Here is an 18,164-nt window from a genome sequence, read left to right as displayed (position 1 = left end):
GAAAGGTAGATACACTGAAGGGTAGGGATAGGGTCCAGAGTGATCTAGACAAATTGGAGGACTGGGTCAAAAGAAATCTGATGAGGTTCAACAAGGACAAGTGCAGAGTCCTGCACTTAGGATGGAAGAATCTCATGCACTTCTACGGGCTGAGGACTGACTGACTAAGCGACAGTTCTGCAGAAAAGGACCTGGGGGTTACAGTTGACGAGGCACTGGATATGAGTCAACAGTGTGCCCTTGTTGCCAAGAAGGCTAATGGTATATTGGTCTGCATTAATAGGAGCATTGCCAGCAGATTGAGGGAAGTGATTGTTCCCCTCTATTTGGCACATTCCAACACCTCCCTAGGGAACCCATTCCAGTGCTTCACCACCCTCCTAATGAAAAAGTCTTTCCTAATAGCCAACCTAGACCTCCCCCACTGCAACTTGAGACCATTACTCCGTGTTCTGTCATCTGCCACCACTGAGAACAGCCTAGCTCCATCCTCTTTGGAACCCCACTTCAGGTAGTTGAAGGTTGCTATCAAATCCCGCCTCTTCTTTTCTGCAGACTAAGCCCAGTTCCCTCAGCCTCTCCTCAGAAGTCACGTGTCCCAGCCCCCTAATCATTTTTGTTGCCCTCCACTGGACTCTCTCTGATTTGTCCACATCCTTTCTATAGTGGGGGCTACAAAACTGGATGCAATACTCCAGATGTGGCCTCAGCACCATCCTTAGAGATTTCTAAGGCCCAGGTTGACAAAGCCCTGGCTGGGATGATTTAGTTGGGGTTGATCCTGCTTTGAGCAGGGGGTTGGATTTCCTGAGGTCTTTTCCAACCCTGATCTTCTATGATTCTGTTAAATGCTGTCACGGCTAAACAGCAGAGTAAATGAGACGGTTGGAAACAGAAAGGCATCCTTTAAAAATTGGAAGTCTGATCTTACTGATGGTGATAGAAAGGAGCATAAACTCTGGCAAGTCAACTGTAAAACTATAATAAGTCAGGCCAAGTAAGAATTTGAAGAGCAGCTAGCCAAGAACAGAAAAACTAACAGAAAAAAAATTAAGAACATGAGAAAGCAGGAAGTCTGTCAAACAATTATAAGTGCCATTGCACGATCGAGGTGCTAAAGGAGCACTCGAAGACAAGGCCATTGCAGAGAAGCTAAATTAATTCTTTGCTTCAGTCTTCACTGCAGAGGACATGGGGGAGATCCCCACACCCAAGCCATTCTTTTAGGTTAGAAGTCTGAGGAACTGTCCCAGACTGAGGTGTCAGTAAAGGAGGTTTGGAGAGAAACTGACCAGTTAAACAGTGATAAGTCACCAGGGCCAGATGGTATTCACTAAAGAGTTCTGAAGGAACTCAAATATGAAATGGAAGAACTATTCACTGTGTAGGTAACTTATCGCTTAAATCAGCCTCTGTACCAGATGACTGGAGGGTAGTTAATATAATACCTGTTTTTAAAAAAGGCTCCAAAAGTGATCCTGCCAATTACAGGCTGGTAAACCTAACTTCAGTATGAGGCAAATTGGTTGAAACTATAATAAAGCACAAAATTATCAGACACGTATATAAACATGATATTTTGAGAAAGAGTTAACATAGCTTTTGTAAAGGAAAATCATGCATTACTAATCTATTAGAATTCTTTGAGGGAGTCAACAAGCATGTGGACGAGGGTGATCCAATGGATATAGTGAACTTGGACCTTCAGAAACCCTTTGACAAGGTCACTCACCAAAAGCTCTTAAGAAAAGTAAGCAGTCATGGGATAAGAGGAAAGGTCATCTGTTAGGATAAATCACGAGATGGAAAGGTCATGAGATGACCTGTAACCAGTCAGAAGACAGGATAAGAATAAACGGTCAGTTTTCACAATGGAGAGAAGTAAATAGCAGGCTCCCCTAAAGATCTCTGCTGTGACCGATGCTGTTCAACATATTCATAAATCATCTGAAAAAGGGGATAAACAGGCTGCAAAATTTGCAAATGATACAAAATTACTAAAATAGTTAAATACAAAACTGACTGAAGCATTGCAAAGGGATCTCACAAAAGTGGGCAATAAGGCAACAAAATGGCATATGAAATTCACTCTTGATAAATGCAAAGTACCACACATTGGAACAAAATAATTCCAGTATTACATGCAAAATTAGCAGTTACCACTCCAGAAAGCGATCGTGGGGTCATTGTGGATAGTTCTCTGAAAATATCTGCTCAATGTACAGTGGCAGACAAAAAAGCTAACAAAATGCTAGGGGCCATTGGGAGAGGGTTAGTTAATAAAACGGAAAATATCTTAATGCCACTATAAAAATCCCCGGTACACTCATGCCTTGAATACACACTTGAATACCATCTCAAGAAAGATAAATTAGAATTGGAAAAGGGAAAGGTAGTTAAAATGATTAGGGGTATGGAACAGCCTCCTTACAAGGGGAGAGTAAAAAAGACTGGGACTGTTCCTCTTGGAAAAGAGACAACTAAGGGGGTATATGATAGAAGTCTATAAAATCATGAAGGGTGTGGAAAAAGTGACTAGGGAAGTATTTAGTTACCCCTTCACATAACACAAGAACTAGGGATCACGCAATGAGATTAAAAGGTTTAAAACAAGCGTAAGGAAGGACTTCTTCACACAATGCACAGACAGCCTGTGGAGCTTGCTGCCATGGGATGTTGTGATGGCCAAATGTATCACTGGGTTCAAAAAAGAATTAGATAAGTTCATGTAAGATAGATCCAGATCCATCAATGGCTGTTAGCCAAGATAGTCAGGGATGCAGCCCCATGCTCCCGGTATCCCTAAATCTCCAACTGCCAGAAGCATCTAGCACTGGCCATTTGAAGACAGGATACTGGGCTAGATGAACCATTGGTCTGACTCAGTATGGCTGTTCTTATGGTCTTTATTTGACAAATGTTTAGCTAAAAGCTACAGGACTTGAAAATAATAAATGAATAAAACTGTTAGTTCTTCATGAGGACGGACATCTTTTATTGTTTTTCTAAAATAAAATGGTTTTAAATGGCGAGTATATTTAACTGAAAAAATGCTTTTAAATATTCACAGTAGTTACTTCTTGTTACGTAGGCAGTACGGTCCAGCCACTTGACTGACATGCACTATAATGGTCTCTAGATTAAAAAAATGTTCAAGTCTGTGGTATCATGATGTTAGGACAAAAGGCTACTAATTCACGTGTATAGAAGGATATGTCAGATTACAATGGCAAAACAGTCGTTGCTGTTTAATATCAACAAATTATGATGGTCAAACAATGGCAGTAAAAATCTATAGAGACTTTATGCATAATTTTTTCTTTGTCCTAGGCCTAGTATGGTTGTTTACATTATTGCAGAGTCAGTGTAAAGCACTACCAACTTGAACTGGTAGCTGTTACACCCACTTTACACAAGTGTAAATGAGCACACAAGGTTCAAGGCAGTGGAAAATCAGGCCTTACATGTCAAAATAGTAGCCAAAGACATCTGTACAGTTCCATGGAGACTACAGTAGAAATAATGTTAAAGCACTATAGAAGAAAAGCTATCCTTTTAAAACCCCATCCAAAAATAGGCTCCCCTTTTCTTCCGCCTATCATCAGGCCACTGATTAACATCTGTTTGTTATGAAGAAATGATCATTCTTATAACAGGAAAGCAAGCTCACTTGACTATTTATTACATAACCTATAATTTAGTGCTGTTCAAAAAGACGTTAGTACTTGGTATCTAGTAAGCATAAAATAACTATGCTAGCCAAATAAGAAGGTTGGAGATAATCTAACATTAGATATGAAAATGTCCACTCTCTCTTTTGGTAAAACTTCTTTAATTTATCTTGCTATGATGGAGAATGTAGTACAAGTTGAGTTAGCTCTGTGAATAAGAAGAATATTTCGTGAATCAGTTTCTGCCACGAAAGTAGGTACTTTATAAACAAAACGAAAAAAGAATATGCCACCTTACCCCGTGTAATGGGATTCTCTGAAAGAGAGCTCAGGAGGCCCATGTAACCTCGGCGTGACAGGGCTGCCTTAAGGATATCGTGTCGGTACTACCTTGGGGGCTCTTCCTTGGGGCTGCAAGTTTATTAGTTCACAGCAGGGATCTAACGTGATAAATGGCTTCTATGGCAACCTTAGTCTGTAGCGACTGTTCTTAACTGGCAGGGAAGAGTATTTTGGTTACATTCTCGTTCTCCATTAAAGAAAGATGCAGTGGGAAGGGAATATGGGCCTTTAACAGTAAACCACAACTGCATGTTTCTGTGTCGTCAGCAGCTCATTACTGTGACATTTTATGTCAGCGGAGGATCTGCCCCAGCACGTCTAGTATTGCCAGCACTTTGTTGATAAATGGTGAATTTTAAGTGAGTGTGGCTATGATAAATGCTTAACGTTATTTTCAGCTTGCTGACTTTTTATTGCTAGCAGGAATCTAATTCTCCGGCCTCAGATCTGTAAAATTCTTTTGTTAATCATTTTTATTACATGTAGTAATTCCTTCTGCATAACATAATGCAAATATGTTGGGTACTAGAACTCACTGGCTCACTCTCTCTCTTTAGGGGCTGAGTAAAAAAGTAGGAGTGTCCTCGTCTATCCTGCAAGGGCTTTGGATCTCCTACAGCACAGAAGGTCTTTCAATGGCATTGGCATCTCTGCGAAACCTCTACACCCCTAACATAAAGGTACTGTACAGAACAGACAGTTGACGAGCTGGTTCAGTGCTTTGAGCCTCCAGTGCTCCAAGTACGAAAGATTCTCCAAGGCTCCAGTTCAGCCAGGTCCTTAGCGCATGTGTATTGTTAAGCATGTGAGTAAATCTCATTGAAGTCCATGGGACTCCTCACAAACTTAGTTACACCGATATGTAAGCAACTTGCTCAACCGGGGCCTCGTTTTTTAAGTGTCCAGTTAAGGTTTGATACCAATGAGTAACGACTCCCCAACTTGTCTGTGTTCAGCAGGGATTTTCTGTGAATTCCTATAAAAAAGCAGTGTCATATCTGTTCCTGCCGACCATCCTTCATTTCCACCGATTTCTCCCAAATATACAGAAGGCTCCCTTGGGTGTTGTAAACCTGACAGTGCCTTGGGGGTTTGTCTGCTCTAGCGTTCTTTTCATCTCAGGGCGTTTTTGCAGCTATGGAAAGGAGTATAATGTGCATAGCTTGTTCCTCCATTAAGTCCAGCCTGGTCATGTCCCTGCGTATATCACATCACACCATCTAGTCAGTGGTTGGACTTACCTTGGTTGTATTTGCAGGGATAAAACAGTGTAGAGCTGCATCCCCCAGATGGTGGGGGGAGATAGCCCATCTTGGGGAAACCCCAAAGGGTTGCACTTGCCGTGAACCAAGTATATTTAGATGAAGGAAAACTCTTGATTTAAGACCTGGGCAGACAGAGTTCACTTAGATTCTTCAGGCAAGTCTGTCTGTTTAGAAGGAAAACTCTGATTATAAATCAGAGCAGGCCAAGCTAGCGTGGAACCACTGGTACCTATTGCTAGCAGGCTGTGAGACATGGCATTCCCATGAGCTGGATAGGATGGATTAGCCTAAGAAGCCATAGCATCCTAAAATCACTTGTAGAAACAGAGTTCTTTAACTTGAGTTAATTGCCGATTAAGTTGAGTTAGCCGCACACATTTGTACATGCTAGTGAAGACATTCTGCAAACATTTGTGAAGTGTCCAGATTAGCATGTACAAATATGTTAGCTAGAGTGAAAAAAAATCTAATGCAGAGAACCTTCAGGGCTTGCATACCTCTCCCCACATGAGGGTGGAGCCAACCTGAGAGATCCTCCTCATGTGGAGAGGGGGCCCATCGTCATCCTCTCTATCCTTTCCCTATCAGGAGCCCTCTCTCTCATCTCAGCGTCATGAGCTGTCTCTTTTGCTCTGCAGCCCAGTGCAGAGAGAGCAGAGCCAGGAAGGCAGCAGGAGGGGAAGCAGCAATTGGGTGACCAGTAAGCATCACAAGGCCCCTGTTGGATGGACGATCAAGCAGTTACAAAACCATCCACTATCTTTCCCTGTGTGAGGCTCCCTGTGGCCCTATGTCTGGCAGTATGGCTAAGGCCAGCCTGCTCCAACACCACGCAAATTACAGAACAAAGTCCATGCTAGCGATTAGACAGCGCTCCCCCTACCTAAAATAAAGCCGTGGTTTGGGCTTGTCTTTTTGTTGCTCATTGTGATGATGTGTTTCTCTTCTGCCCTTCAGGTCAGTCGGTTGCTAATTTTGGGAGGTGCAAATGTTAACTACCGGACCGAAGTTCTGAACAATGCCCCAATTTTATGTGTCCAGTCTCACCTTGGTTACACAGAGATGGTGGCTTTGTTGTTGGAGTTTGGGGCCAACGTAGATGCTTCTTCTGAAAGTGGCCTGACTCCTCTTGGATATGCTGCTGCGGCTGGATATCTGAGCATTGTTATGCTACTGTGCAAGAAACGGGCCCAGGTAATGAGACTGTATTTATCTGATGACACTCTGACTTCCCAGGAATTCCACATTGACATGGAGGAGAAAGCAGGTAGTATGTGGAGTACATATCAGACCTCAGAAAAGGAACTGAGCCACAGTTCGCTTTTTCCTTTGCCATGTAACATTTCTTAACAATACTCTTTCCTCTGGTTTTTGCACCTGAAGATAGGCTAAATGATTTAAACAGACTGTCTACTCTGTTGGAACATTTTCTATATGGTCTAAATCAAACCCCTACAGTTTCCACATGCCATCATCTTCAGAAGTCTCAGCATCCTACCCTCTTGCTTACAAAGCAAGAGTTACCCTTCATTATTAAATGCTCAATCCTGCAAGGGGCTGGACATGGCATGTGAGTTTGCTGGACCACACATAGTACATAGGGCATTAGTTGTGTCATGGTGAGGATTCTCCTCCTTCAGGAGGGACTGGTTATTGCCTTAACGTGGGTAGCCCCAGTGATCTGATCTGGTATGGCAAAGCCTATGTTCTTATAAGGCCCAAGTGCAGCATCAGCAATTTAAAAATATCTGACGAGATCCCAACTCTGCCCTCTTGTGTTACTGTCCGGAGGGAGCATTTCAAAGGTACAAGAAGGCAGTCAGGTTTTCAGCTCCATTGGAAGTCAATGGGAGGAAGGCACCTAACTCCCATTTGCACCTATGAAGATTCCTCCCCTGCCAACACAGTTACTGGCCACCTAACGTCTATCTTACCTGTCTAGTTAGGCTGAGATTTTCAAGAGTGTAAGAGAGTGAGGTGCCCAGATTCCATTGGTATTTGGGACCTTGCCTTAATCTCTGTCTGACCAGTCTCTTTGTATCTAAGGCACCTATTCCCATGGTATCCAAGCATCGTACTAAAAATAGCACTGTGTGCGCCCCAATTGTCAGGTCTCACATTTTCCATTGTTCCTGGTGTGCATGTGTGAGTGAGAGGTTTTTATTATTATTGCAGTTTTTTGTTCCTGTGATAGAACAGATTAGAATCCTGTTTGTAGTTGCTCACAGGTGACTCCACAATGCCGGCCGGGTTTGCGTTTCTGTGAGAACGTGCTGCTTTGAAACGTGTCGTTGGCACAAAAGGCATAGCAGGCTTGCAGGGTCTGTAATTAGCGTTTGGGAATTCAGGCCTGATACTGGATGCTAATGGCTTGCTGAAGTCATTTCTCTACAAGTCCTTGACCCTCCACGGTGTTAAAAAGCAGCATTGTTTTGCAACATCCAATACACCAGGAGTTCTCAAACTGGGGGTCGTGACCCCTGAGGGGTATTATGTGGGGGGTCGCGAGCCATCAGCCTCTACCCCCAAACCCTGCTTCTCCTCCAGCATTTATAATAGTGTTTAATATAAAAAATGTGTTTTTAATGTATAAGGGGGGGGTCATACTCAGAGGCTTGCTGTGTGAAAGGGGTCACCAGTCCAAAAGTTTGAGACCCACTGCAATACCCCATTTGGAAATATTCTCTGAACACTGCTGTGTTGGCCAGTAAACTTGGCCAGTAAGAATACTCTTTGTTTGGTTTGTGGTGAGCGTTTCAAGGGTTAATTGTGTGTAATGAGTCAAGTTTCAAACATTCTGTTGAACAGAAGAATTTTGCTCCGAACTGAAATGGCAGCCTCCTGGAAACAATTTGTGGTTTCTGTAAATGTTTTGCCTCAGTTCTGAAAGCAAACTAAAGGCTTGTGTGGTTTGAATACGAATGTCAGGATGACTAAGGGACCCTTTTAGGTCTTGCTGAGTTGTCAGGACAATGTAAAGGCAAAAATAGATTTTAAAAAAAAAGATAAGCTGGGTGACTCCCTAGCACCGACTGAGAAGCAGTATTAATAAACTTCCAATGGAGTCCCATTATATCCTCTGTCAGGGGAAATGGGAGGGAAACCCAGGGCACGGAATGTGATTTAAAAAATCCCCATCCCAAATGGAAAAAAAGAAGCTCGCTTCCGTGAGTATCCCTCTTCAGTACTGAGAGAACATACACAGTAGCAGCCATTTTTGGTTCAAAGATGTTGGGTTGAATAAATTAAACAGCAGTGGCCACGTGCATTTACTGAACAAACTGATACGTTGTTCAGCAGTGAAGTGGTTAATGAGTAGAAAGAATCTAGTTGAAACGTTTTGCTGGGACACTAATATTATTTGTATTATGGTAGGACCTAGAAGCCAAAGGTAACATTGTGGACAAACGCATAGAAAACAGTCGTCAAGTTCCTAGTAGGATATCAGATTATAATGCCACCACCTGAAATTTCTGTTTTTATTAATGTTTCTCTGCTGCCCCCTTCTAGTGAGGCTGATTAAGGTGCAGCTGAATAAAACAGGCTGACTAATCATTCTAACACTGGACTCATTATGAGGTATTTTTGCTCATTTTGAAGAATTGTGAAATGGTGAGTTTAGAATATTCTCTTTCGACTCAGTGGCTCTTTGTATCCCGAGGCAGACAAAGTCAATGAGTAGAATTTCAGTGCCAAAGGAACTACAGTTGGCGTACTTGAGAACGCAGCGGAAATGTGCTTTTGCGGGAATAAAGCCAGTGTGCTTTTAGTGTGACGAAAACTGAAGCTGTAAAGTGGTGACCTCCCCAAGGAAAGCAGCTGTGGCCAAGAGGATGTCTGTCCTCAGGGCAGGGATTCTTTGGGAACGAACTTTGCCTGGTTGTGGATGGGATGGTTAACTAGAAGAATGCCGAGAATGTACATCCTGCCCATGTGGCGTTATTACAAAACCAGGGCTGGAGACGCTGAGAAAGCCATGGCTTTTCAAACATGAGTCGGGTTTAATTTTGTTTTGTTTTTCTGTTCCCCTGAAAGGTGGATCACTTGGACAAAAACGGTCAGTGTGCCCTGGTTCATGCGGCTCTCAGAGGTCACCTGGAGGTAGTGAAGTTCTTGATTCAGTGTGACTGGACAATGGCTGGGCAACAGCAGGGGGTATTTAAGAAGAGCCATGCGATACAACAGGCACTGATTGCAGCAGCCAGCATGGGCTATGCTGAGGTAAGACATAACTACACTGTTCTGGATCTCTGTGGGATACAGAAATAATAGGGTAGCTGCGTTCCCTGGTCACAAGGCTGAGCACAGAGGGTCTAGGAGGTGGAGTCAGTAACTTCTGCCCACCCCACAAGTCAGTGGGATCCACTGATTTCTTGGTGGCCTGGGCAAAATCTTTGCAGGCTTCCATCCAGAGGGAGAGTGAAAAGCCCCTAATGTATTTGAATATACCTTTAAGCAGGCAAAGGTAAAACCATGTACTGCTTACCCCATTCCCCAGTGAGGGGATGGATGATGATATGTAAAATACTGTTTATTTTCCTGTTGGGAAGTAATATTTCGCTGAAAACTTGTTTCTGTTTAAATAAAACCCCTCTCATTAATTTCATTAATCATGAAACTTCAATCCATGGAAACATAAGTAACGTGATCAGATCAAAGGAGTTAATCAAAGGGAGCTGGGTAAATCACACCATGCAAGTGAACACAAGTTGAATTGCTTAGGAACAGATGTGCCTTTGAAGCAACAGAGCTTCTCTGCAACCTGGTCACATGATCCCTAACAGCACCCGGTATTATTCTAATGGGAAACTTCCCCAGAATTTTACTGATATATTTGTAATTTTTTTTTTTTAAGTGGTTTCAGAATTATTTACTGTGTATGCAGTGCTATAAATGGACATGGCACTTTACAGACAAATAAAGATGTGTAGTCCATGCTCTGAAATGCTGACAGTCAAGGGAGGTGGAAAGCCAGGGGAAATAGTGTTATAATTAGTAATTATATAATATAATAATCATACTATAATTAAAATGTATATAATTTATGATTATAAGAAAGTTAAGGTGGAATGTTACTTCCACTGATTAAGCAGTTTGCTGACATAGCAAGCATTACCATTTTTCTTCTAGCAGTTAAGCACATATTAAAGCTGATTGAAAACTGGTTTAGTCTGTGACTTCAGGCTCCCCAGGGCCTGTGTTGTACATGCCGTTGCTTTTCAGTAATGGACAGCCCCAGCAGGCAGCTTAGAAGTGGCAATTGTAACTGAAAACCTTTCTTTTCAAAGCCCCCTTGCGCATTGCGTTCATGAGAGATGCTTCCTGCCCTTGTCTGCTGTCAGGTTGCTATGCTGAGTACAACAGGCACAGTTGCCGCACTCTTGCCTTTAGTGTAGCTCTTGGTAGGTGTGTCCCTTCTTGGATGAGAAAAATGTACCTTTGTCCTTCAGTTCTCTCCTTAATGTCTTGCTTTCTTGTATCATCTTACCGAGCACTAAGGAGATTTTAGCCAATTTCAAAAATTTACCCTCGGAGGAGATTAATTCAGTTCTTTGAAACCCAGTCTACACTGGCCAGGGAAACCATGTTGGTACCTTTCTAGCGATCTGCCTAAATGTCATTCATGCTAGGAAGGAGCTGATTGTTTCGAAAGACAGCCCAGTCTAGTGGCTGAAGCTCAAGACAGTCAGGAGACTGGAGTTCTGGTCTACACTCAGTTGACTCACTTTTTAACCTTAGGAAATTCACATCACCTGTGTGTGCCTAAATTTCCCCATCAATAAAATGGGGATGTTAGTATTCACCCACCTTTTTAAAGCACTTCAAGATCCAAAGATGAAAGTCACTAAAGCACTATTTCTTCACTGGTCGCTATGGGTAACCCAGGAACTATGGAGCATTCACTGCATGCACAGGATAATCTGTATACAAAACATACACAGCTTCTGAGTTGTTAGGTAGCACCACTATAAAGGCTCGTCATGTGCAGTTGTCTCAAGAGACTTGTTTTTTCCCTTGTACAGGGCAGCGGGCTCAGTTACTGATCTCGGGAAGAATATTTACCTACGCTGAGGTGCCAGGCAGAGACTTTGTTCATTTTCTTTTGTTTATTCAGAATGGCTTATGTTAAGATGTCAGCAGTTTATATATAACATGCTGAAGTTCATGAGCTGACACGTCTCTTTGTTTTAGATTGTCTCCTACCTGCTCGATCTTCCAGAAAAAGATGAAGAGGAGGTGGAACGAGCACAGATCAACAGCTTTGACAGCCTGTGGGGAGAGACAGGTAATTTCTATAGATGCTGCAGTTTCTATCTTTCATGTTTGTGTTTGTGGATTCCACTAATATCAAATATACATTTTAGACCTGTGTGTGTCATGACTTACTGAGGGGGATCAGTTTCTTCGATTTGAACTTCCTTGCAGATGCTCTGTAACCTGCTTTATTATTTTTCCAAAAAGTGCCTGGCCTGATTTTTGGGTTACTGAGTACCTGGAAGATTCAGGTGTGCAGGACCTCTAAAGATCAGGCCAGCAATCTTTTCTGGGACATCTTCCACTGTATTGAGCTAGATGAGCACAGAACTCAGAACTCTCTTTTTCTCCTTTGATATTTGGCACAGCTATAAAAGGAATGTTTGCCAACACCAAAATAACCTGCAACACCTGCAGCTTAAACTCCTGAATGTTAAATTAGCATTTGGTTTTCTGCGAGCTTATAATTGCTTTATTGTAACATTGAAAACATACCTGGCAATTAAACAAATGCACTTTAATGGAGGATAGTCCATCTGATAATCCTGTATGCCAATCTAGACGTGTCACCTTCCCAGTGTCTACTAGAAAAAAGGCAGCATTTCAACCCACATCCTTTACACGTACAGCTTGTGCTCAGCCAAATAGAGATCTGCAAAATGGAGCCATTGGCTTTTAACTTGGATGAGCTAGTTAAATGTTAGCTACAGGGTTTGTACTCTACTCACTAATTAGTTTAAACCACCGGTATTACCACAGTGATATTCCTGTCTGGGTAACCACACAGTGATTTTGATCCTGCCAGCTTTAGTCAGAAATTACCTGAACCAAGGATGCAAACACTGGGTGATGTGTAATTTTGTGTGTGGTTAAATTGTTTTGGTAAACAGAACACACACTGGAGTACATCTTGAATTGGTTCAGACTTTGTAGTTTGGAAAATGTACTCATGTAACCAAACCTCTGAATGTTTTCAGGTTCATGGCAACACCAAAATTTGAGCTTACCAGGAAGAACCTCCTCTGGGTAAAATGAGCTTGTGAAGGACAAAAATGTAGATGAGAATGGGCACAGTAGGCAGCCTGAACAATAATAAGATTGTTGTGGGCTAACAGCAGGAAAGTGTGAAAAGATGAAGCCCCCAGAATCACCAAAGGAGACCTAAATACAGAATAAATATGTCATGATAATATTAACTGAAATTTTTTTTTTTTTTACAAATAAATGTTACTTTAGAGAGTCATAGAAGGAGCAGGAAAAGGAATAGAGGGTATAGTTATCTAGATATGATCCCTGAACACTGAAAAAGTGTTCATTACAATCGTATAATGATGACAACATTTTTACAGATGAGTTGTTGATTCAATATGCTGACCAGTGCAGAGGTAGTGTTATCTAAAATGTATTCTCTTTTACTTTAAAAATAAGGCCTAAATATCAAGTTATGCTATTAACTGGATAAACAGACTCTGGAATTGAGGATGAGAATCCAAAATATTTGTAAGGTTTGGTCAAAAAACCACTAAAATGTCCCTCTGTTGTATTTACCTTGGTAAGCAGATGCGGTTTTCTTCAACATTTTCATTAATGATCTGGATGATGGGATGAATTGCACCCTCGCAAATTTGCAGATGACACTTAGCTGGGAGGAAAGGTAGATACGCTGAAGGGTAGGGATAGGGTCCAGAGTGACCTAGACAAATTGGAGGATTGGGCCAAAATAAATCTGATGAGGTTCAACAAGGACAAATGCAGAGTCCTGCACTGAGAATGGAAGAATCCCATGCACTTATAAAGGCTGGGGACCAACTGACTAAACGACAGTTCTGCAGAAAAGGACCTGGGAATTACAGCTGATGAGACACTGGATATGAGTCAACGGTGTGCCCTTGTTGCCAAGAAGGCTAACGGCGTATTGGGCTACATTAGTAGGAGCATTGCCAGCAGATTGAGGGAAGTGATTATTCCCCTCTATTCGGCACTGCTGAGACCACATCTGGAGTATTGCGTCCAGTTTTGTGGCCCCCACTACAGAAAGGATGTGGACAAATCGGAGAGAGTTCAGCGGTGGGCAACGAAAATGATTAGGGGGCTGGGACACATTACTTCTGAGGAGAGGCTGAGGGAACTGGGCTTATTTAGTCTGCAGAAGAGAAGAGTGAGGGGGGATTTGATAGCAGCCTTCAACTACCAGAAGGGGGGTTCCAAAGAGGATGGAGTTCTGCTATTATCAGTGGTGGCAGATGACAGAACAAGGAGCAATGGTCTCAAGTTGCAGTGGAGGAGGTCTAAGTTGGATATTAGGAAAAACTTTTTCACTAGGAGGGTGATGAAGCACTGGAATGGAGTTACCTAGGGAGGTGGAATCTCCATCCTTAGAGGTTTTTAAGGCCCAGCTTGACAAAGCCCTGGCTGGGATGATTTAGTTGGTGTTGATCCTGCTTTGAGCAGGGGATTGGACTAGAACCTCCTGAGGTCCCTTCCAACCCTCATCTTCTATGATTCTATGATATCATTGGACATGAGTTAAGATAGCCAATGACTCTAGTTAAACTTGACATAGTCTGATATTAACCCACACAGATTTTCTGGACTAGTTTCTAACTCTCTCCCCATTTGCAGTGCAGTCTCCCTGCACATCCAGACAGCTCTCCCACATCCCTGACTCTGTATAGACATCTGCCATGCACCTCTGCTTGACGAGTTCCAGCAGCTTCCTGTTCTGCTCAGACATCTCCCATTTCCATACATCCCAGGCCACTTTCCTTGCCTGACTATTCCCTGAAGGACACATCCAGCATTTGCCTTGTTCCCTCTGTGTGTTACTGCCCCTGGCAAAGAGCTCCCTTTAATGGAAAAGCTTTTGTGTGGCCATGACAATTAGATATTTCTATCTGTTTGTGGAGAGCTCTTGGAGTCCATCTGGTTACCTTGGAATGGCGTTGAGTCATCGCAAAGGAATGCCCAATATCTGATAAAAATTGCCCTTGTGAAAGATGGAAAATAAGCAGCCAGCAATCAGGGCCGCCCAGTGGATTCAGGGGGCCTGGGGCAGCGCTTGTACTCACCCAGTGGTGATCCGGGTCTTCAGCAGCATTTCGGAGGCGGGGGGCCCCTCAGTCGCTCCATGTCTTCAGCGGCACAGAAGGGCCCCCCGCCGCTGAAATGCCGCCAAAGACCCGGAGCGACTGAAGGGCCCCCTGCTGCTGAAATGCCGCCGAAGACCCGGAGCGACTGAAGGGCCCCCTGCTGCTGAAATGCCGCCGAAGACCCGGAGTGACTGAAGGGCCCCCTGCTGCTGAAATGCTGACGAAGACCCGGAGCGACTGAAGGGCTCCCTGCTGCTGAAATGCTGACGAAGACCCGGAGCGACTGAAGGGCCCCCTGCTGCTGAAATGCCGCCGAAGACCCGGACTGCCGCTGGGCCAGCGCTCGCGGGGCCCCTGCGGGGCCCGGGGCCTAGGGCAAATTCCCCCCCCCCAACGGCCCTGCCAGCAATAATGGAAATTGTCAAAACCTCAATCTCTAGTTTTTACACATATTGCATAGATAACGTGAGCATCCTGTGGCTCATGAGACTCCATTTTACTTTGTTTTGGTTTTATTTTCCAAAAAGTACTTAACAATTCTAGATAAAAATAAAGAGAAATGCAGCAGAAAGTGTTGCCTCAACCTAAAATCAACTTTGAAAATCCGTATTGGTTCCTGTTCTGTTTCAATACCTGTTGCTTGTCTCTCTAATCTTGTCTGGAGTAGAATTGACTGCCTGGCTTCATGATATTATCCTACTGTCATCTGAATTGCGGTGCCAAGTTACATCATAACCTAGGTACTGCTGACAGCACAATAAAGTCAGTTCCAGATGGAATATTTACCTCTGAATCAAGACTAATATTAAAAGCCAGCAGAAAATGTCTGTGTCAACAGTAATAATACAGTCAGAGATGGAGGTGCAAATACAATGGTGATAAATGCATCAAAATGTGTCCTTCTGCTACTGAGTATGAAATAGATGATTGTACAACACAGGAGACTGAAAGCACATTAAAAAGGTGGTTCTTTTTCCCAGTAGAGAAGTTGACTTTTTCCTTACAAACAGCTCAATTGCATTTAAAAGTACATTGTTATTGAGCCCACTAGGAATGTAAAATAAATGCACATTACATAATTGACAGTCACACCATTGTCCATAATAATACTTTGTGTGAGGGTACGTCCAGACTACCCGCCGTATCGGCGGGTAGCGATCGATTTTTCGGGGATCGATATATCGCGTCTCATCTAGACGCAATATATCGATCCCCGAACGTGCTCCCGTAAACACCGGAATTCCACCGGAGCAAGCGGCAGTAGCAGAGTCGACATGGGGAGCCGCGGACGTCGATCTCGCGCCGTGAGGACCCGAGGTAAATCGATCTAAGATACTTCGACTTCAGCTACGCTATTCATGTAGCTGAAGTTGCGTATCTTAGATCGATACCCCCTCCCAGTGTAGACCAGCCCTTAGAGACGTCACACAGTGAATCAATGGCAAAACCCAGGAATAGAACCCAGAAGCCTTGATTCCTCCCTTGCTTGTGACCACTAGACACAGTCCCTGTCTTCTACATTTGTAGCTTACATTCAAAGCCACATGGATACGATTACGGGTCTCATAGTCACTTCTGTTTGCTGCATTTAGAGGGTTTTCTTTTTTAACTCTTGATGTCCCCCAAACCCAAGAGAAGAAAACAAACTACAGTTTGGAACAGAGAGAAGTTGAATATATCACCCACAAGTAACAGGGTTGCAGCTGGAAACCCATCAACACCTCTAAATCAGCCATCCCACAGAAATGAACTTCAAAGAAGAAGAAACATGCGCCATCAGTTAGAAATAGACTCCCACCTTCTGCTCCGACGCCTACTAAAAGGAGCAAAACACGGAGCCAGAGGAGCTGGACTGAAATACACATGAAGCTGAGGAGGAGAGGGAGGAGCTGAAAAGTCTAAAATTAATACTGAAGACAAGTAAAAGACAAGTCCTACACTTAGATCTATTTTCAGATTCAATTTCTAACCCAGCCATGTTGTCGGAGTTTACAAGGTACATTTTTCCAGGGAGGGGAACTTTCATGTTACCAGGTCACTTGAAATATTGAAAATTAAAGATAATTTTGGCTTTGCATAAAATGGCATTTGCAGGTGCGATCTGTCCTGGCCCAGAAACAAAGGGCAGAATTAGCATTTAAATTGAAGAATGCTTGTTCATATGCATTTTGTTCCAATTGTTCCCCTGATGGGGTTTCAAAACCTTACACCCTAAAATGAGATAGTAAAAAACAAAAATCTTCCATTTGAATAGCACGGCTCTGCACTAGTTCTGAAAAAGAAAACCACAAACTCTACTAACTTCCAGCTGGCTGGCAATAATCTTTCAATAACTCCATCTCTCTCTCTCTCTCTCTGCCTTCCTTCAAGAAACCCACATAGTCAGGTTCCCTAGTGAAACTAGACAAATACAACTTACATTTTGTGGAAGGGCTTTAAAGTGTATGTGAAGAAAGCATGTACCCAGAGGTTTGTGTGTTCTATTGAAATCATTCCCATGCAGTGACGTACTTGGTTTTAGAATCCCTGGATTGTATGCTGTTCGGTGCCACAGAAAAGCTGCAGGAGGCACAAGGGGAAATGTTTAAGGTTTCAAATGACACAGCCTTGAACTTCATAGTTGCACATGCCAGTAGATTATTTGGTGATTATCATAGCTGGGTTTTTTTTCCTGGTCCATTGCAACTTGGGGAAAAGGAAAATGGTCTTTCTCATACAGTACTCTTTTTCCAGGATCTTATGAGGTCTCTTTACAGAAAGAACTAACCTTTGATAATAAAATATAAATGATTAGTGAAAATTACAACTAGCAAAGTATCATAGACTCTCTGTCTATCCATTCTGTGTCTTTTTTTATCCTACCTATGAGGGTAGTATCTAGGCCCTGAATATAATAATTGTAACCTTCAGGGTGGAGGGAATGCAGATGTTTGGAAGGAGGAGAGATTTGAGATTACTGGCAGAAATCACAGCTACTCACAAATTGCCATGAATGAGCCGAACAGGCTTTTTTTCTCTGGTATAAATTTTTTGGTGAATTAGGCTTTTTTATTACTGTTTTTTCATTTGTTTTCATTGATTTTTTTTATTATTATTTAGTTCACTGTAATGCTGAAGTACAAGCAAGCTGAGTCGCTCCTTTTGCTTGGTGAAATTGAAAGAAAATTTGTTTAACATAAAGCACCATATATTTTCTGATCACCGAAGGGAGCAAAGGAGACATTTTTCGTACTGCTGGAAATATGCAGTTCTAAAAGACCTTCTCTCTCTCTCTCCCCTCCTCCCCCTTTCAGCTCTGACAGCTGCTGCAGGACGGGGTAAGCTGGAAGTATGTCGTCTGCTTCTAGAGCAAGGAGCAGCAGTGGCCCAGCCAAATCGACGTGGGGTGGTGCCATTGTTCAGCGCAGTAAGACAAGGCCACTGGCAGGTAAATGAGGTCACAGCAGCATCCACCACAAGTTATTTCTCATTTGACTAGGGTGCATGTCGTTGGTAATGACAGAGTTATGGGTTTAGATAATCCCTTATACTAGTATTCCATG

The 18,164-nt window shown here is 42.9% G+C and overlaps 1 protein-coding gene across 6 annotated transcripts in view; it reads left to right on the top strand.

The window, feature by feature from the left end:
* Window positions 1-18,164, top strand: part of TANC2 (tetratricopeptide repeat, ankyrin repeat and coiled-coil containing 2) — a 602,081-nt gene that overhangs the window by 558,159 nt on the left and 25,758 nt on the right. For all 6 annotated transcript variants that reach the window (XM_044999330.1, XM_044999329.1, XM_044999328.1 and 3 more), the window contains 5 exons: window positions 4,571-4,693; window positions 6,236-6,472; window positions 9,314-9,499; window positions 11,471-11,564; window positions 17,916-18,049. In XM_044999330.1, coding sequence (XP_044855265.1) covers window positions 4,571-4,693; window positions 6,236-6,472; window positions 9,314-9,499; window positions 11,471-11,564; window positions 17,916-18,049 — 774 coding nt within the window. The remainder of the gene's footprint in view (window positions 1-4,570; window positions 4,694-6,235; window positions 6,473-9,313; window positions 9,500-11,470; window positions 11,565-17,915; window positions 18,050-18,164) is intronic.

Source organism: Mauremys mutica, chromosome 25, assembly GCF_020497125.1.
Source record: "Mauremys mutica isolate MM-2020 ecotype Southern chromosome 25, ASM2049712v1, whole genome shotgun sequence".
Taxonomy (NCBI): Eukaryota; Metazoa; Chordata; order Testudines; family Geoemydidae; genus Mauremys; species Mauremys mutica.
Note: the sequence above shows the minus strand (reverse complement) of the source record. Positions and strands in the feature narration are given on the sequence as shown.